General features: G+C 28.0%; 3 protein-coding genes across 36 annotated transcripts in view; 1 reads left to right on the top strand and 2 right to left on the bottom strand.

The window, feature by feature from the left end:
• The window catches only part of LOC107995383 (calpain-B), a 15,538-nt gene extending 10,604 nt beyond the window's left edge, over positions 1-4,934 (bottom strand). For 4 of the 8 annotated variants that reach the window (XM_017052860.2, XM_062071850.1, XM_062071848.1 and 1 more), the window contains exons 1-2: positions 1,997-2,217; positions 97-233 (exon numbers count right to left, since the gene is read on the bottom strand). In XM_017052860.2, the coding sequence (XP_016908349.1) occupies positions 97-174 (78 nt within the window). In that variant the 5' untranslated portion in view covers positions 175-233; positions 1,997-2,217. Of the gene's footprint in view, positions 1-96; positions 370-1,996; positions 2,218-4,360; positions 4,494-4,793 lie in introns of those variants that run through there. The other 4 variants (XM_017052855.3, XM_017052861.3, XM_062071851.1 and 1 more) reach the window with 2 other exon arrangements.
• The window catches only part of LOC107995379 (toll-like receptor 7), a 50,058-nt gene that overhangs the window by 2,877 nt on the left and 26,049 nt on the right, over positions 1-21,132 (top strand). For 2 of the 22 annotated variants that reach the window (XR_009828941.1, XR_009828942.1), the window contains exons 2-8: positions 6,397-12,116; positions 12,255-14,555; positions 14,631-16,084; positions 16,158-17,476; positions 17,582-17,749; positions 17,834-18,390; positions 18,620-21,132. The exons of 1 other annotated variant lie outside the window; for it this stretch is intronic. The gene's annotated coding sequence lies outside the window, so the exon portion shown is untranslated. Of the gene's footprint in view, positions 1-444; positions 587-828; positions 930-2,213; positions 2,392-2,621; positions 2,677-3,822; positions 12,117-12,254; positions 17,482-17,581; positions 17,750-17,833; positions 18,391-18,619 lie in introns of those variants that run through there. 19 more of the 22 variants (XR_009828943.1, XR_009828946.1, XR_009828939.1 and 16 more) reach the window with 18 other exon arrangements.
• Positions 7,454-21,087, bottom strand: LOC107995378 (leukocyte tyrosine kinase receptor). 6 transcript variants are annotated; one of them, XM_017052848.3, is made up of 24 exons: positions 20,748-21,087; positions 20,281-20,473; positions 20,060-20,187; positions 19,262-19,384; positions 19,008-19,163; positions 17,818-17,948; positions 17,566-17,741; positions 17,309-17,403; positions 17,122-17,220; positions 16,832-17,009; positions 16,609-16,756; positions 16,177-16,314; positions 15,959-16,115; positions 15,132-15,320; positions 14,241-14,486; positions 14,032-14,145; positions 13,667-13,862; positions 13,249-13,528; positions 12,505-12,797; positions 11,938-12,163; positions 11,614-11,730; positions 11,223-11,474; positions 8,950-9,414; positions 7,454-8,408 (listed from the first exon to the last, which is right to left on the bottom strand). In XM_017052848.3, exons 1-24 carry the CDS (start codon positions 21,085-21,087, stop codon positions 8,397-8,399), a joined length of 4,452 nt encoding a protein of 1,483 aa, XP_016908337.1. In that variant the 3' UTR covers positions 7,454-8,396. The 6 variants fall into 6 exon arrangements, with proteins under 6 accessions (XP_016908337.1, XP_061927822.1, XP_016908339.1 ...); XM_062071838.1 differs by having other exon boundaries at positions 7,454-8,363; XM_017052850.3 differs by having other exon boundaries at positions 14,032-14,127.

The raw sequence follows: 21,132 nt of genomic DNA, 5'->3' as shown, positions 1-21,132 counted from the left end.
TATAATGATGCAATAGATATTTGTCTTTATTATTCAAAACACAAAATTGCTTTAAAATTAACAATTATAAAATTATAATCTGATATTAATACTCACTTCCGCCTTCGATGCTTCTTGTTTTATAAATTCTGGTTCGCTTATTTCTTGTTTCCATCCATATGAAAAGTTATTCATTTTGCTTTAGCTACGATTTATTGGTTTATATAAAATATCCTTTGTTGTTAAAGTCCAAACTATATATAAATATAAAATTAATAAAAATGTATCACTTAACAAACTATTTAAGAATTTTAGAATTTTCTTTTTAATTAATAAAATGCTTGATGAATTAGAAATACTATCACTATCAATCTATAAAGATAAGAGTGTCTTCATATAACTATCATGAATGATTTGATAACAACTTGTTAATATGCTTATATTGTTAATAGTAGCTCCATGTTTCGATCGCACTGACACCTAACTTACTGCATGAAACTTCAAGACGTACATAGTTTTTAACATGATTCGATAGTTTTCTGAGCACTCGCTAAGAAAAATATTTTTTGGATCAATCTTGATGTACGTCATACCGTTTAAATCTATTGTAAGTAATACTAAATTGCAATAAATTACTTTAAATTACTTTGTTTTGTTGAACACTTATGTGACATAAACGCGCAAGAATGACTAACTATTTAATTGCATATATATATGAATGTTTTTATTTTGTGATTACATGTATATATATTACTATACGACTTATATATAACTTATTTAATCTGTTATATACTTTTTATTATAGTTTCGCAACGTTTTGGTTGCATCTAATGTTAACCTTTTTTCCAGTTCCGAAATAACTTAGATTATGTTACCAGAAAAGAACATAATTTCATTTTATTGTTTGGAATATTATTATCGGATTTTCTTAAAAGAAGCTCTTATCAAAGGTAAATGTAAAAATAAATTTATATAGTGATGAAATATAAATCAATTAAAAATTATATATAGCTAAAGTTTTAAAAATGTCGGATATATTTTTTTAAACAATGAATATGAGAAATTACATGTCTGCGTTTTTTATTTAAATCAAAATAATTATATTATGTCTATTTTAAATATTTGTGATATTAAAAATGATATTTATAATAAAGAAAAAAATTTAATATTTCTAACATAAACTAATTTTAGTTTATCTATAATTTTCTTATTTATTAAATATTTTATTATTGTAACTTAATTAATGCTAATAATATTTAATAATATAGAAATATAGAAATATAATATTTATTAGCTTCTTAATTAATTTACTGAATTTATCTATTTTTGAAATGGACTTGAATTTCATTATATTTTTCGTATTATACTAATAAAAAGGTATCGCGCCATTGAAGGAGATCATGTGAAAGTAGACCTTGATGATGTGTCATTCTATTTTCAGGCATTGACCCCTAAACTTAGTCCACCATATTCTTGACATTAATTATACATAGTACCGATTATACATATCAATAATTAGTGATTATATCGAAAATAAAGATACATAAAATTCCAAATTATTTTTACATTTATTGTCATTTTTTTAAATTATAATATAACTTAAAACAACCAGGCAATAATCGAAAATTTTTATACTTTAACATGCATCACATATTTCTTTCATCTTTCAGTCACATTATTGAATTATGAAACAATCATTTAATTACCTAAAGTAATAACAATTATCGAATGGTTTTCTGAAACTATAATAGAAATACACTATTAAAAGCAATGTAATTGCAACTGCAAGAAATAAATATCACATTTTTTTCAAATTGTTACATTATTAACATTGAATTATTCTTTATTAATTGATAATTTTCCATTGATTTTCATATAATATAATGCGTAATTGTGTTAATATATAATTTAATAAAGAAAAAGGAAAAAAAAGAAAAATTCAACGAGATAAAATCGACAAGGAGAGTGATTGATTGGAAGATATGTTGTATAAAATTATATATAAAAGATTTCTTACCCTCTCTATTCTCAAGTCGATCAATAAAATTCAATTTAATGATAATCTTTCTATCAAGAAATTAATACAAAATTGATGAACTGATTCTTTGTTTAAATTCTATGTATACCATTTGTTAACTATCTATTGTTTATATTATAGCATGATATAAATCTTTTGATAAACTCTGTAGTTTCCTTGAACTTATCTTAAACTTATGTTAAATTTTTGTTCGTAGATGAGAAAGTTATACACAATAACCGTCTTCGATGTAGAAGTGCTCGCGATATACTGACTAAATTTCTCGAAAGATAGATGTCTGAATCGAAAACAACCTCCTCCCTCGCACGACGGCGTCGGCGTCGAAATGCTAAGGATGTTGTATATTGAAATATATGCATTTATATGCAAGAATGGTATCGAATGGAATTTAATTTTATTATTTTTCTTTTTTTTTTTTTTATTTTTTTTCATTAAAAAGTTAAAATTTATCATAACCAAATAACTTTAAAAATGTCAATATAAATATTTGCATTTGGATAAATTTTTTAGATTTTATTATTTTTTTTATTTTTTTTTATTCACATATTTGGTTATGAAAAATTTAAAGTTTTAGAATATTAATAAAATTTAAATTTTAATTTAGAGAGAAGTCAAATAGATCCGATAAAAGTCAAATAATATAGGATAAATAAATAATGGTAATTATATTTCATTTTTTAAATATTTTTTAATGTATTTAATTTTTTTATTATTAGATATATATTTTTTGATAAATGTTGATCTAGAAAATTTTTTACTCATTTTATTCTTTTTCTAATTAATATTAAATTCTTAATTTATAATTATAAAAGAATTTGTATAATATTTTGAGTACCGCGTATATCATTTTCTGTGCAAATTAATTTTCTATTTAAATGTAATAAGATTTTTTGTTATAACAACCAGAATATATTAACTCATTGAATAGAATATTCAAATATTCAATAAGTATCATTATATCATTATTTTATATTCAGTCTACGTTTCAAAGTCATGAATCGAATGAAAAAAGAATAAATGCTGTGCATAAACCAGGATTGAAAAATTTAAATAAAATATGATTTTGATGAATAGAATTAAAGTACTATGAAATAATGATACAGTTTTTTTGATAAATAAATGCTTATTAATAATCTAACAATAATAATAACAACGATTGTGTTGATAAATTTTGATTGATATTTTTTAAATCTTAGATACATATAGCTAAATTAAATTAGCTAATTAATAGCTAAATTAAAATTATATTATAACAAGTATATCAAGATTATAGAATGAATTTATATATCATATTTTTTTAAACATTATTTTCAAACATAATTTATTGCTTGTATCTTATAAAGTAATTTACACAGCAATATATTTTCAGAAGTTATATATATATATATAAATATATATATATGCTATTTTGCAATCATTACTGATATGCATTTTCAAAATTCTGAAAATTCAAACGATCTTATCTATTTTTATTATTGCAATATATTGACAGTGTTTCATAAAATTCCTTCTAATGATTAAAATTAAGTTTTTTTCGTCGATTAATTAAACAAGATGTAAAATATCAAGTTTAAAAAATCGATTAATATGATTAATATTATATGATTCCTTTTGAGGTAAAAAAAAATTATTTAATTATGTCTCATCGATTAATTAAACCAGACCTAATGAAATATTTCATTAATGTCATATTTAAATTCCATAATATCATTAGATATTATCAGATCGTGCACGCAATCATGCTTACAATTGCAGGACACATATATATCTACGAATAAGAGTTAATCAGACATAATATTTTGCAGCCAGAAAATCATTATTATCGCCATTGAACAAAAGATTAGAAGACTTTATATTGGAAGATACTTTTGAAATGTGGCAACGACAAGAAAACTGGGTAACAACCTTGGCAGTAACGGGACTAAAAATATGAATTCGTTCTACGTTATGGCCGGTACCTCGTATACTAGAGGGGGTTCGTTTTATGTTAAAGTTAAATTTGGCGGCGTTCCAAACGGTGCTTGGGAATAAAAAAGAAGAAAATTTCCCCCCTACTGACATTATTCGGGCATAGTCAGGCCTACTTCATTCTGGCCTTTGCCGAGTTCATTTCGTTCGCGGTGTTATTCACTCCATGGAATGTCTTCGAGTAAATGAGCTGTAAAAGATTATTAAGGAGTCAGGGAAAAAAGGGAAAAGAATAGAAGAAAAATTCGTTGGTGAATCGCCAGAAAGGTTTTTCTCGTTTTGCGGATAGACCGCTCGTTTGAGTGAATTACGATCAAAGAAGTTATTTGATTTAATGACAATCATTAAAAAGTATGCGATTAACCGAGCACGGACCTTGAAAATAGCATTCGCTGGATGATAGATATCACCTGAACCGGAGAGTCCTCCTCGAAGCAAACGTGACAGAAGATTGTAACGACCATATGTAGACCATGTGTCCTCCGGCGGCTTAAACAGGGTAGGATTCCTACGAATAAATCATCTTTTCTGGAGAAATTAGCGGCTATGTTGATCACGTGGTAGAAAAACACGTGTATTCCACTCTAACATCTTGTCCTTTGTTAAACAATTTTTTAATAACGTGACAAGTTTTCACATACTTCAGTTATACAGATTTCAATTACATCTTGAACGTGAAGATGATATTTATTATTATTTAACAATTGATTGAACAGATTGAAACGAATGATCGTGAAAAGAATAAAACTAGATCATGATATATGATGCAAAATCGAAAAATCATCCGATCAAAAACATAATAGCTTACCCTTTCAAAAATTTATAAGTTTTTGCCTTATTGGTACCGTCGTCGATAACTTTCACGTAATAGTACGAGTAATTCGACATCTCTTTAATAATGATACTTCAACAATAAATATAACCGACTAACAGTAAATAGTCGCGAGATTCTCGAAAGGGTGGCACAAACGCGCACTGTTCGCCGAAAACTACACTCGAATTGTCGTAGTGTACCCCTTCTTCTTCGTACCATCGATGCCTGTGCTTCTATCCGTTTGTCTGCTCGTTTGTAGTTTTCTTCGGTTATGTATATACATATATTTTCAGATGCTTGTACGTCTACACGAAACTGGTGGAGCAGCTACCGACAGTAGATTGTAATATAAATGAAATGACAATGTTATTTTTGTTCCTCGATAGAAAAGTTTCAAAAGCTGTGTTGAACATTGAGCTTTGATTATAATGAAATTTACTTTTTCGATATAGAAAATATAATATAATACATTTTACTAATTTTACGATGCTATGATATATTTGAGAGATTATTCATACAAGATTGATAACACTAAAAATTTTAATTCGTCATTTTACTTTATTTTAATCTCATTTCATTCAAACAATTCAACAAAATCATCAGTTTTTCCCAGTGTCGATTTCCATATCTGCTTGATTTTTTCTTCAAAGTTTCCCGTTGATGATCCAATAATATATAATTTAATAATTCAATCAAACTAGTAGTCTTAATAGTAGAGTCTTCATATTTTGAATAAAATTTTAGACAATCTATATCTTAACAAAATATTTTATTTTTAAGCAAATAAATCTGTCTATTTACAAATAAATTATTATTTATTTTAGCATTCATTTATTTTTAATTTATAAATACTTTTTAATATTTCTATTTTATTAGTCGTCTAAATTTCAAATATGAATGCATTTAATGATATGAAGATCAAGAATTTGAAATTTGTTTTTTTTCACTATATTATTTACAATTAAAATCAATATCATATATATCCATTATCAAATCAATCAAATGAGTTTTTAAATAAAAATATTATATATAATATCTAAATAAATATATAGATGATAGCTAATTTAAAACAAACTTTTAAATAATAATTTGAAAAATATTATAAAATATGTATACATATTTTTTCTATTTTAATTAAATAAGAAAAAACAAAACGTGATTATCTATCCGTTGATAGTAATTTTAATTAATTAAACGAAATGAATGAGAAAAAATCTTCTTTTCCTAGAAATGACTAATAATTTATCTATTTGAGGATTAATTTCTAAAGCCAGGAAAGAATATAATAGATATGTAACACGTCAATTAATTGACATTGACTGATATATATTGAATACCATTTTTCAATCTATCGAGAATAATGAATCACGAATAATAATACATTGTTTTCCACAAACATGTCTTTATTACGTTTCACGTACAGATATATGGTGGTTGACTTTCATACGCTGCGCGTACGTAAAGTACGTCGTCGTTGTAAGAAAAATAAAAAAGGGCCAGTACTCTTTTTCTCGTTTCGAAAGGTTTGTCTTTTCGTTTGCCCATTCCCCCTCCCCCCATTTTTTCTTTTTTCTTTTTTCTTTTTTTTTTTTTGCAGTTAACGATCGTATACAACAAGATCGATGTTAAAAGTAAATGGACTTTTCACCATCCGTCGTTCTTTCACAAGCTAACAACGAGTCAACGAGGTAGGTGAGGATATCCTATTTTATTTCATTTTTGCATGCACCAACAGTCAGGTAATTTTTTCACGGCAAGAACGTTGATATCAATCGGATTTCTCGGTTTGATCTGAGAAATCGATCACCCTTTTTTTCCCCTCTTTCTTTTTTTTCTTTTTTAATAATTAAACGCTTTTGGAGAAATTACGATCGTTGTTCGAATGATATATTATTATTTAAATCATAATATATCGATGAAGGCGATTCGACCAGCCTTGCCTAAAGTTTTCTGATAAATAAATCTATATATAGAATATACATATTATAATTATACATATAATATATATAATTATATATATATAATATATACATTTATACATATGTATATGTATACGTAAAGGTTTACAGGTATGTGTAGAAAGAACGCCATAGGCGTACATTTTTTTCTTTTCTTTTTTTTTTCTTTTTTTTTTTCTTATTTTTTCTTTTCCTTTGGTGTAAATTAAGTCTTGTGTATATAGCGTATTGTCTCTCTCTCCCTCTCTTCCGTTCTCTCTCTCATACACACACGCATTCTCTCATTTAAACTCTTCATCTACATATATATATATATGTATATATATATACATATATATATATATCACACGTTGTGTACATCGCTTGTATCTTTAAAAAATGTTTCATACAATTACACGATATTCGCGATTTGACGATCATCCTGCATATACTTTATAAAGGACAAGAAGGATCCCTAATTGAATTTTTCTGGATAATCCTTCTGCAGGAGGAACATCGATGATAACAGCTCGTTAACAGCTATATCTACATAGTTTCTTTCGTTAATTTATATTTGTTAATTTATATCTGTAACTGTGATGTGTGGTAATGTACGTATATGTCGAATATTCAATGTATTATTGAACATTACAATGAAGTGTATTTGTATAGGTACGTGATTCGTTTCAGACTTAATACTTTGAATTTTCTTCTCGGTTTTATTTTTTTTTTTTTTATTTTTTTTTATTTTTTTCTTTTGCGTACGTATGTTAAACATTACGATAGTACGTTTCATTTTTTCTAATTCTTTCTTTTTTCTTTTTTTCTATTTTTTTAAATTCTTTTACATGTAATATGTAGATACGTATATAACTTTACGCCCGCAAGTGTGTATCGTAAGTGTGTTCGTGTTCGTGTGAGTTTTGAGAAAAAGGATTTAGTTGAGTTTAATAACGGACGACCTCAAGCTCATAATGTTTCATTTTTGTTTTACAATTCCTTATATTCGATATATGCTACTATAAATAAATTTTATCGATGATTATTTTCGTTCGTGTCGCCATATGATGAAGGGAATTCACTTTGAAGCTTCTAAAAAATAAATAAAAACATAAAAAAACTTTCTTATTTATAAACTAAAATATTACCTAAACTACGATAGATTAAAAAAAAATTCTCTTATTTTTTAAAAACTTCTATATTCCCCTAATATGCATCATAATGGAGAATGCGTGACCATCCATTTAATAAACTCAATTAAAATCTTTCCTCTGGTATATGGATAAAAATAACTTTTTTTCACGTTTAAAAACAAAAAGGAAAAAACAAAGAAAAACAAAAAGGAATGAAAAAATAATACCAATTCATTTGTTCAAGAAATTTCCACTTATAGCAACGTTTCTTCGGAGTATACATGACGCGAATATTCTTCATTTCGTATCCATAAAAATGATGATGATTCCTTGAAACGTATAGCCATAGAAACTGCGTTTACAGTTGCGGAACGTCGCAATGATTTAGTCGAATGCATTGTAACATTGACTATCGGGGAATTCTGTCACTCCCCTTTGTACAAATTTCAGCAAAAGCATTCCTCTTCCTTTGGAAGCTCATGACCCAGAAGATCCTTCGTGTGAAGAACAGAGAGACGATAGTTCCATCATACATAGAACTGCGATTAAACGAATTTTAGGGATAAGCATCGCTGGATTTTGGAAATAAAAAAAGACACAACATCGAGTATCACGAGTGTGTATGCTAATCCTGTGCACTCGAATCGCTTCACTGTGAGATTAATCACAGATTAATTTAAAGAGAAAATACAAAATTCTTGTAATAATAATATTTTACAGAATGAGAAAATGAAGGTAAGGGAGTGCAAAGGGTTATATGTGTTTTACGTGTTAGATGATGATGATTGGAAAAAATAATGGATATTTCTTAAAGAGTAAAAATATTAGGATGGATATTGTAATGGATATTTATGATGTTTATGATAATTTGACAGAAGTACAGTTATATACGATATAATTGTTTCTTAATTAATATTAATTTGTTTTTAAATTATAATAATTAATTTTTTATATAATATATAAAAAATATATAATATATATATAACTATTACATACATAATTCTCTTCTGTCAATTAATCATAATCCTATAATCTTCTCTCTTCCTTCACATAAATATTTCATAAAAATATTTAAATTACCTTCTTGATCTCCATGCTGCCAGGGGTACTTGAACGCTGTGGTGGTGGCGAGAATGCTATTTTTTCGTACGGTATCGTGCCACGACACAGAGCACTAGGATCCAAACTGAGCGCAGCCTTTAGGGCGTTTTTCTTTAACATTCCATTAACATTAGTGGCGCTCGTATTTAGGCCAGTGTGACTAGGGGATCGACTACGTGTGTTCGGTGACGAATTGATCGTATCAGGCGGTGTATCCGAGGAAGCAACGATTAAAGAATCAGAATTGGTCTCAGTGGTAGTTATGCTTTCATTGCCATTCCTTCTATCTATGTCCGTAATATCAACCGTGCTATTTCGACGATTCTCGATACTTGATGCACGATTATTACCATTATCCGTGTTCCTTAACCTATTTTCGATGTCCGTCGAAGTTCGATGTACGCTTTTCTCCTCGCAATTTAAATTGTCAGCCTTATGTTTGTTCTGTAAATTTGTTGAAATCGTTATAATCGTTATTGGAATATCATTTTGTTAATAAACTGCGAATTTATACGTTTATATGAAATTAAAGTATAGAAAAATATACGGCATACATGGAAAAGTATATGAATTATCCAAAATAAAGTAAGCATTATAATATTTAATTCCTTAATGTTCCAATTTTTTTTTCATTAAATTTTCATTCAAATATTATTTTGTAACGATTTTTTACAAATAATATAGTAAAAGTAGGTGTGATATATAAATTATATATGATATTAATATATTCGACATCTTTGAAGAGTTAAGGTTAGGAGAAATACAAAAGTTAATATAGAATAAAAATATTCATTAAGATTTATTTTATAGTTTATGAGCAGTTTAAATTTGTTAAATGAAGTAAAATAGAGGTATGATAGAGGTAAGAACTCTGTTTCTTAGAGTTTTAGTTTTTAAAATCAATTCACTAAATAAAAGTGTACCACGAATATATATCAACCATCTATATTTTGATATAAGATATTCTAATTTAAGAAAAATAGGCAAATAAATGGCAAATAGGTAAATATATTATATAATTATGATCTTAAATATGTAATATTACAGATATGAACATTAAGGTATTAAAAAGTAAGAGATTTCTTTAGATTTAAAAAAAAAAACAATAAATATAAATTTGCATAAAAATTCATAATTTATTTATTATATTGGCTATTAATACATTACAAAGATTTATGTGATACATATATATTTATAAAATTTAATATAATTTAGATAATCACTTTAATAATTGTATATTCTATTAATAATAGAGAAGGATTTTCTGCATTATAACGTTTATATTAAATAATCAAAGTTTAAGCAATGTTATAATTAGATTTGTTATTAAATTTTTATTATTGTTATTAAATTTTTAATAATATACTAATTTAAATGTTCATAATTAAAGAACTATTCATTAATGTCGGATGGACTAGTAACTATAAAAGTTTGATTTCAGTTATTTAATTTTAGAATATTTCATTTGAATTGATATTGTAAGTATATTTTATATAATAAATGTTGATGATATTCTTATTTTGTAAAATTTAAATTTTAAAAAAATTAAAAAATAAGTATTTTTTTGTTTAATAGAATAATATTTTTGTGGTTTAATGAAAACCACATTTATATTGAATAATAATTGAAGTATAAATATTTTAGTACATATATTTATATTAATAGCCAATATATTAAATATTACACTTTTTAAATATTTAATAATATCTTAAAATCAAAAAATTAATAAATGATTATGAAAATTAATAAATTAATAAAAGAAATAATACACAAAAATAAAAAATATAGATTAACAAGTAATATGAATGTTTACTAATGAAAATAAAACTAACTCTTACATATATAAAAAATTATTCACACAAATATCACATTATGTATATATTATTTATTTAATAAATGATTTTTTATTCATTTTTATATTAGCTATCATAATCTATATATCTATTAATGTATGTAATCTTATAAATCAATAAATATATGATAACATAATTGCAATTAGTAATTCAATTAATTAATTATGTAAAATATATTATAAATATGATGTAAATAGATATTTTTGTGAATAACATTTTAACAAAGCATTTAATTCCTTAAGAAATATCAAATAATAATAATAATTGTAATAATAATAATAATAATGATAAATAATAAAATTCCATTTAGTCAAAGTGAGAAATAAAAGTTCATTTAATCAATAATAAAAAAAATATATGCTAGAAAATGAAATTTTGTACAATCTTTATCCAATATACCTCTGAATGAATATTTTCATCCTTAAAATCTTCGCGACTCGCGTTTCCACCCAAGGTTTGTTCAGAATCTGTATTAGTGCCATATGGAATTGATTGAAATCGTCCTTGCATATTATTTCTTTCATTCGAATTCATTCGATTCGGATTTTCGTTTCTGAGATTAGGATTATTGCTCGCAATAGCTTGAGCCATGCGTTGACTAGCTGATCGAGAATCGATAATTCTGGGTTGCATGTATCCACATGCATCCAGCTATAAAAACGGACAGTATTCTATAATGTTATATGTATTCGTTGTTCGAAGAAGTATCGCGGAACAAATATGAAGAAGAATACATCAAGTTCGAATATAAGTAATCGAAAAAATGGAACGTTAAACAATATATACTTACTTCTGACTGTACATTGATACATTCTGTTTCTGGATCAGGTCTCATTATCGTCACTTCACGATCGCAGATTGGCAAAATATCGAAATTGGGGGTTGGATGATTTATCACATCAGGATCCTAAGCATAAAAATTAGAATTATTGATTGAAATTCATTGAAATCATAATTCTTATCTTAATTTTCATTAATAGTATAATAAAATATTTATATTATTGTAAATTATTATATGCAAAAAGATTGTATCTAATCAAGAGATTTTGAGATCATGTGAGATTTTATTTCTTATTATTTGAAAAAGATTTTTTAATTAATTAATTGTTTTTACCTGTAAACAGTAACCAATTCTCTCGACGATAGTTGCAAAACTAGGCCGGTCTTCAGGGCGTGGATGCCAACATCGTGTCATTAATCCATAAATAGGATCAGGACATCCTGCAGGTTTTTCCAAACGACCTCCTAACGTTACCATTGTCATAGCTTCTCTATTAGTACAACCAGTGTAAGGTATATAACCGAAAGACATAATTTCCCATAGTAACACGCCAAATGCCCTACAATAAATTAATCATAAGGAATTGATAATGGAAATTATTAAAATCTTAAAAATATAATTTTTTTATTTTTTTATTTTTTTATTTTCAGTTTCAAACAAATTTTATTTATATTCACAAATATATTCCTTGAGAATATTTTTAATCTATCTGGATCGATTATGCAATGGACTCTTAAAAAATTTGATTCTTTTAACAAAACAAACATTTGTTCATAATTTTAATAATATTTATCGCATCTTACATGAATACTACGAAAATTTACATAAAAAAAATCTAATAATAAATACGAACTTGTTAAATATAAACGAAGTTGTTCCGTAATTCGAGATGAAACTCACCAAACATCAGTTTTCGTAGTGAATATTCCATCTAGAAAACTTTCTGGTGGCATCCATTTAATCGGTAACATCGCCTTGCCTCCTTTTCTGTAATAATCGCTCCTATAAATATCCTTTGCCATCCCGAAATCCGCGATTTTCACTATACGACCGGGTCCCTTAGACGTGAGCAAACAATTTCTCGCGGCGATATCTCGATGAATAAATCGGGCCTCTTCCATATATTTGCAACCGTTCGCTACGTCAAATCCGCACATTATCAAATCCTGCATCCTCAACGAAGTGGGCCGATCCTGCCAAAACAGGAATATACGCATGCACCCCATTGATGACGAGCGGCAAAAATTAAGAGTTGACCCTGTTTAAATTGCAATCGAGAACGACACATAGTTAACAAAAAGTAATGGAACTTAATAGAAAAATTAATAAACAAGATTCGGTGATTAAAATTATGAAATAACGGAACAAAAATGGAAACAACTTAATTGTGAATTTATTAATTCAAATAAATAAAACGTAAGATTCTTTTAATTGTAAAGTAATATACAGAAATAATTAGAGATTTTTCGAATTAGATTGATAAATCTCTGTTCCTTTTCTTCTCTCTTGGAAAAAAAGAAAACTTCATAACATAATATAAATCGTTACGTTATCTTTCATCTATATAATTAGCATATATATATATATTAAAATACAACGAATTTTACGAAATCGATCCAATATTTGAAAGAAAACGCTATTTACCGCGCGTGGTCTTTCTTCTCGAAGAAAGTTCTTCAAATTCCCTCCAGCGAGCAATTCTAACACGATATACTTTGGATTTCTCTCGAAAGAAACTCCAATAAAATGTACGATATTGGGATGATTAAATTTGCTCATTATCAGAGCTTCCATCATGAAATCAGCTTCCGTCTGAGGCCTAGACGAAGAGGGGATTGCCTTCACAGCGACAGGTTGTTCTTGATTCCGTCTATATCTATACACACCTTGAAAAACTTCGCCAAAAGCTCCTTGACCAAGCGGTCTACGATACAAAATAAAACAATTAATTTATCGAATTGAGAAGAAAGAAGAACTGATCATGTATTTTTTTTGAAAAGTTGAGTCTTAACCCTGAGATTGTATCACTGTGGTTATTAATGATCATTAAATTTATACTTACCTTATCAAAGTTATACATTCGCGTGGGATTTGCGTCAAGTCTTTAAAACTATAAAGATTTCCAGCGAACTCATAGTTCGGATTGAATTCGGTCATTATAGTGTCGGAAACAGCTTGCAGCGACGTTAATTCAGTTCCGTTACCAAACATTACTTGTCGCCGTTGTATAAGCGCCTTTCGATTTTGGTAACGATTATCTATCGACAAAAGTGAGATTTCGCTTACATGATATATAAAATTATATCCATACGATCGTCTACTTTCAAACGTTCTTTTTATTAAAAAAGTTTCACGTTTAAGAAAATACGAAATTTCTAAGATTACAGAAAACAATGTATGTTACAATATTATCGAATAATTTCTTACAAAGTAGTAGGCAGAGAGCGGTGAAAGCAAAGAGTAGGCCAATGCTTACAACTATAAGGGGTATCATGAACGGTTGATGCGTAACTTTTGAATCACCTAAAACATTGTCATCGGCTAAAAATAATTATATCAATATTATTTTATTGCAAAGTTATGCTCCAAAGGAGAGAAAGAAATAATTTTATTTTTTTTTTCTTTATGATACTCACGAACACAAGATCTTGAATTATTACTCAATAACCAGCCTGAAGGACAGAGACACTTTGTCTCGCTAAGGTACTGATCGAGAGAGATGCAACGGAAGTCACAACCACAACCACTGATAGCAGGAATGATGTAAACCTCTCCTGGCCCATGATTTATTCCTGACAGGAAGTGAACGTACATAAGCTCGCTGCTGGCGTAGGAGTAACCACCTTCACCGTTACCAAGTTCCTTGTGACCGGTATTACCACCTAAATCATTATGTAATTGAATTATCAAAGAGTGGTCAAGATGAATTGAATTATCAAGAGTGGTCATACGTAAGACTTATGTGATAAAATTAAACTTGGTAAATTTTAATTAAATAACATTGTTTTTGTATTTTTTTCTTATAGGATTCAAAACATGAAATATAATTGAATAGTACAAGATATTTTGAAGGATATATTTGCAGTTAACTATATATTAATTTCAATATACAAGTAAAACTTCATTTGTAGTGAAGTTTTAAATTGTATCTGATTAATCAGAATCCTGCCAATTGAATCTATTTATCTGTATCTTATGTGAATAAAAATAATATTTCCAATTATATTCAGATACTTCAAACAATCCAAATAATGAAATATTATATATGGAACATAGCAAACAAGCATTTAAATGCAATCATTGATGATTGAATCCTATTACGATATTAAAAGTTCGACAAAAAGTAAAGAAAAAAAATTCTTTTCAAGTATTGAAACGTAACATATATTGTACAACAACATGGAACAGCTACATCCAATTATCCCAATTATTTCATCTGTTCCGAATTCCAAATGCATGGGTAATTGAAAGCGATATAAATGAATTCTAGATTCGGTTTAAAATCGCGTTAATATTGATTCTGTTACCTATGTAGCCACCTCCACCACCTCCAGTAAGACATCCACCACCGCCGCCGCCGAATCCTCCGTTTCCGTGATTTCTAGGTCCGCAACCAATTCCGCCTACGCCACCCCTAACAAGGGGCGCGCCTGCTGTAGTTCGTTGACCCATACCCGATGACTCGTTCAATCCTCCACCTGGGCCGCCTGGGCTATCTGGGTATACACCATTACCAGATTTATGTAATTAACACAGTTTCGAAGCAGTTAAAACTAAATCTAGATCGATGCGCATCATAGACAGCAACGTTCACGTTGCCTCTAAAACTAAAGTATCGTACATTGATGCGAGAATCTGAAAATTGTTCTCTCGCGTTTGCGTTTAATTTGAGAATGTCAAACTGATAGTGAACTTTAAATTAAAAATGACTCACGAGAAATGACGTGGAATTTCAAGTCTTTCTTTCATTCAGAGGAATAAAATTTATCCAATTATCTTGTAATTTAATTAGAAATTTTTTTAATTTCAATCGATTGAGAAATAATTTTTCGAAATTATCGGATAAGAAGTTGGAAATGTTAATAAAACGGAGGATTATAGTAATTATTAAATTATGAAATATAATCAATCCTAAAGAGATTGAAAATATGAGACACAATGGATGCATTTGTATAAACGTTAAACAATTAAAAAAATTTTAATGATTGTTCATATTGGTACACAATTAATGATAATGATTAAATATATATTTTATAACAGAAAAGATTTAATTTACATATCAAAGTGAAGTAATAATTGAAAATCTTTATACTTTATAGTATAGTAAAAATATAAATCATAAATTTTTATTTACCTGCTTGTGATGAAAGAACTGTACCCGAAGTAGGTTGTCTTCCAGGAGGAGCGGGTCCTCGACCATGTTGATGGCCATTGTCAATAAATTGTCCTAATCCTAAACCACCTCCACCTCCTGCGATAAGTATGGGATGTTGTTCTCCATTACTTTTTAACTGTAAAGAATGATAATTAATCATTAATATTTTATATTTTAGCATCAACGATTTTGCTTACTGTAAAAATGTACGTTGCACCACCACCACCACCTCCACCATCTCTTATCTTCATCCTTCTTACTTCATGTACTTTGGAAATTCCTAAGGAAGATTCATATGCAGGGCCTTGACAACTGTCTAATTTCTGTCCCAAGATCTGAAAATGAAAGATGTACAAGAAAAACTTTGAAAAACTGTATAATACAAGATTTTAAAAGAAATCTTATTGAAATGAAAAGGATGGATCATTTTCACAAGAAATCTCAAAACTGTTTGAAATTCAGGAAAGTTTCATTTTGAAATTTTTTAAAGAAAGAAAAAAGTGAGAAAAAAGAATATTATAATATTATTAAAACTCGAATAGTATCGGATTCAATTCATCTCTAGAAGTAAATAATATTAATCAAATTAATATTTTATTCGTTTTTATATTAAGATATATATTTCTTACTTTAGGACACGCATCCATTCCTGCTTGCCCCACCATGAAATACAGTTGATCACCCTTTTCTAATTCGATTACACCACGGACAAGTGCACCCAACGTGCTTCCCATACCACTAGAACCTTTTCCTCCACGGGCGCCCATTCCAATTAAACTACGTTTATAATATAAATTGTCTTAATATTAATATTGTAAATAACAAATAGGAGAAATTAGAATGAATTCTTACGTATAATATCCACCACGAGGTACTATCCATCGTTGAATACCATTTAAATTGAAAGAAAGGGGATCTTCTTCTGGTGAAGGTGTAACTAATTCTATGTCTGTTCTATTGTATTCCTCGTTACATTGCTCAGAATTGGGGCCTATTCTTCCTGTATTTCCACATGTGGTAATATGTATAACTGAAAATATAAAGAGTTATACACTGATGAGATGCGTATTACTGTATATCGTAATATGCAAGCATTTATCCAAATTAAACGGCGATTGTTATAATTTTTTTAGAAGATGTACCAGTTTCGTTAACAAAGTCTGTGTGTTGATCAGGGATTTTTTCCGAATCAATGACGGGGTTAGAATAATTGAAATCTCCTACGACTTCAGGAGGAACTCCTAATGAAAAATGATACATAATTATTTTATTAAAATATGTATACTTTTGATTATTAATTTTGAGAAATCAAGAAATTTGGAAATTTACCAATGCCAAAACATTCTGGACTTAGGGAAAAATCATCGATCGCTACATCAGCTTTTGAGTAATATCCTCTGCTTGCCTCAAATTGAAGAAAATATCTATGAACAAATTATATATATGTAAAATTTTACAAAAATTTACAAAAAATTAAATTTGAGATACCTTTAATAGGTAAAGTAAATAATTTTTTAATTTAATAACAATTTCAATTTTTAATATTTAAGTTAAATTAAATGATTTAACGTGTTAAATTGAATCACCTGTATTTGATATCAGGTAAAGAAACAGCTTGTTTGTACCAAACGTCATTTCTGTCACCACTAAGATAAGTCCACCATAATCGGTCGTAATATTGGGGTTGATGTGGTTTTACTTGAACTAAATACAATCCAAGAGAACCGCTGTTTGCACCATATTGATGATAAAAAAACCGTACCTGTATAAGTATGTACATATTAATATATTCTATTTAATAATATAATAATTCTATAATTAATTTTGAGGCAACTTACTTGACACGACTTATAGTAAAAACTTTGTGGATCACCATTATAAGGTGGTGTAGGATTGTACAATGGACTTTCAATAGTACCATGGCTACCATATTCTACTTTTGGTGACATACTTACATACGCGTATGTCCCTGAAATGGAAAATTAAAATTAAATAATTAAAATGATTGAAATTTTAAAGTATCAGAAGTATTTTTAATGAAGATAAGTGAATTTTTAAGTATTTAAATTTAAATACTTGTACTTTCATCTTTGAAAATTATTATAAGGAAAAAAAAATAATATAATTTTTATCCCTAAATATTAATAATATTTAAAATTTTAGGATTAAAATATAATTTTTTAATTTAATATTAAATCTTAAATATTGTATGATAATTTGAAATGAATGAAATTTTTATCAATAAGAAGAAAAATGTAATACATATATGGAATTTTATGTGGTATATATTAAATACCTTGATATGAATATTTAATGAGATTCCATATTTATTCAGATGAAATTATTTTTAAAGATAAAAAATTATTTTTAATAAAAAAAAAATTTATATACAAAGAAATATTACGTTCATGGTAAATAGTTTTTACTCATTTATTTTGCTTTTTTCTTTTATAACGTTGAATTTAGCTTTCAGATATTTCTTTAAATATTTATAGTACATCAATAAAAGGAGGCAATAAAAGTACTATTTTTATAGTACTATTTTAATTACAAAAGGATATCATATTCTCATCATATTTTCTGTTCTTTTATTTAATTCTCTTTTTTAAAAGTATAAATAACTATTTTATTTCATTTTAGATATTAATATTGCATATTCAAAAGGATGCAAGTATAATAGTAATGAAATATAAAACTGTCATCAATAACAATATGCAATGCAATTAATTCAAAATTAATCAATGGAAAATAATAATAATAAAAAAAAGAAACAAATTTTTGTATAAAGAAAATGACATCTTTTCATAAAAAGATAGTATACTCTTATAATTTCAAATAATTTTGTCCTCCTGTACATTATAAATACATATTTTTCACATATTTTCAGATATATTGCATATTCGGGATAAAAGAGTTAAACGCGCTACAATAAATCCAGACAAATGTATTTAAAACCGAGCGAAAATGGAAGTTTCATTGAAACGTGCACACATAATATGTACATACATATACATAACTATATACGAACCGGACGCATTGCGGTATGTATGATCGTAACTAGGTCCAGTTTTCTCGGACGGTGTTGCGCCACGATGGAGGGTCCAGTTTAAAGGTCTTCCCGGTATGTTTTTCCATCCACACCATCCATGCTCGAAATTGCATCTCGCGTTCTTCGGTATTTTGTCTGAAACACCTTTTTCGATTACGATCTGTCCGCGACACAATGACTAACTGAACTGACCGCGGAGGAAGAAAGTGGAGGTATAATAATTTGACAATTACCGCAGTCGTCCTCCTCGTCTTCGCCCTCGGCGCAGTCTTTTGTTAGGTCACAGACACGTGTTCTGTTTAAACACGAGCCATTCTTACAGCGATACATGTTTTCCGTGCATATCGGTTCTGAGTCTGCAAATAACGATGCATTTGTTTCTCTTTTCTTACGTATATAAGCAAGCCAATGTTTGTTCAGTCTTTTCACTTGTTTGGATTATGCCGCGTCAAACTTTCTAGATGCCTAGAAATTTCTCGTATTTTCCTTTCAACTGTGACCGTTGCTTTTATTTTCTTTGACCACCGGTGGTACTATATTTATGCGCGTGGTGAACGTCGTGGTATAATTCTAACTTGTTATAATTGTATAGCGAGATTATATTTTGATATAGAAAGGGATATTGAATTCGTTTAAATGAAAAATTATAATTTTGTTTCGTTGTGTATAGAAAATGTGTAATATCGTAAGTATTGTAGTTATAATTTATAAAACAGTAATAATAGAACGTGTAATGATGACTACTATTGTAACGTATAGAAAAGAAATGGGGATTATTTAAAAAATTTATATACGTGGGAAATATTGAAAAATACTGTAAAATTTCATTATTAGAATGTCTTTTTATCTGCAAATTTATGGAAATAAAAAGAGCTTTTTACAAAAAAAATAAATGCAATAAAATTTAAAGATTAATTAAAAATTATTTTGGAAAATATTTAGTTATATTTTTAAATTTTCAATATGACCCACATATAAGAAAAATCAATAAATTTGTTGCAATATAAGAATTTTTAATAATTCATAATTACCCGAAAAACATTCGATTAGTTGAATATTATCAATAGCGATGCTAGAATTAGAATAGGGTACTATCATCTCTATAATTAACTGATGTGGTTGAGAGATAGTACCTATTGTAAAACGCATTTTCTCCCATCTGTAATTTAACAGATAAATTCCAATTTTTATCGAAAAATATTTTTAATTATTATTACAATAACAATTAAGCAATCGTTGAAAAATTACGTACTTTGTATGATTATTTCCTTGCCTCTCCGCGGCAATCCAACTTGTATTGTTTGTAATTATGAGTAATTTGATAATACCATTGCTCATTTCAACTTGATATAGAGCTAATTCTAATATGCAACGTGGTCCAGTTGGAGAGATTTTACTGGACCATATTTGAGGTTTCCCGTAGCCAGTAAACCATAAGAAATGCCCTAGTGGAAATCGAAATTAATATCTTAGGTATTTCATTTTTTCGCCACATTTTCTCCACAGATTTTTTCTCTTTTATCTTAAATTGCTATAAATATTGTTTAAATTATTTATTTAAAATTGACTTTCTACTTTTGAATATTTTGGATATAGAGTAAATAAATTTAAAAAATATCTCAGTACTCTCAATTGAGTATTCACGTAGATTTTTAGGATTTAAAATTCTAATTAACTCGTGAGAGTGAAGTAATTAATCACGTATCTCACACATCTTACCCTCAGTAGAATTACTGGCATCCATGTTAGGCCCCAATTTATTTCGCAAGGGTGGGCTGGTTTTCTTGAAACTGTCCAATTGATTCCACGACCAATTGCAAGTCTTTTCCAGATCGCAGGCGTATTGAGACTCGTGGCTCGTGATCTGCATGTTGTTGTTGGTCCCACGCGGCATTCTCTCTTTCCAATCGCAGTTTGTACCCGTGATATAACAAAGGCCAAGAAAAATTCTCAACAATAGGTTACCGCTTAAGGCGAATTTACGCCGCCAGTCATGCACGGTGCGACTCGCCTGTTTGAAATTCGCGGTCAACACCTCGGATCGCGTATCACTGATCATTACTCCGCGCTTTCCTCGTGTAACCGCTCGATATATCCTGAAAAG

This window comes from Apis cerana, linkage group LG2 (genome assembly GCF_029169275.1).
Source record: "Apis cerana isolate GH-2021 linkage group LG2, AcerK_1.0, whole genome shotgun sequence".
Taxonomy (NCBI): Eukaryota; Metazoa; Arthropoda; class Insecta; order Hymenoptera; family Apidae; genus Apis; species Apis cerana.
Note: the sequence above shows the minus strand (reverse complement) of the source record. Positions and strands in the feature narration are given on the sequence as shown.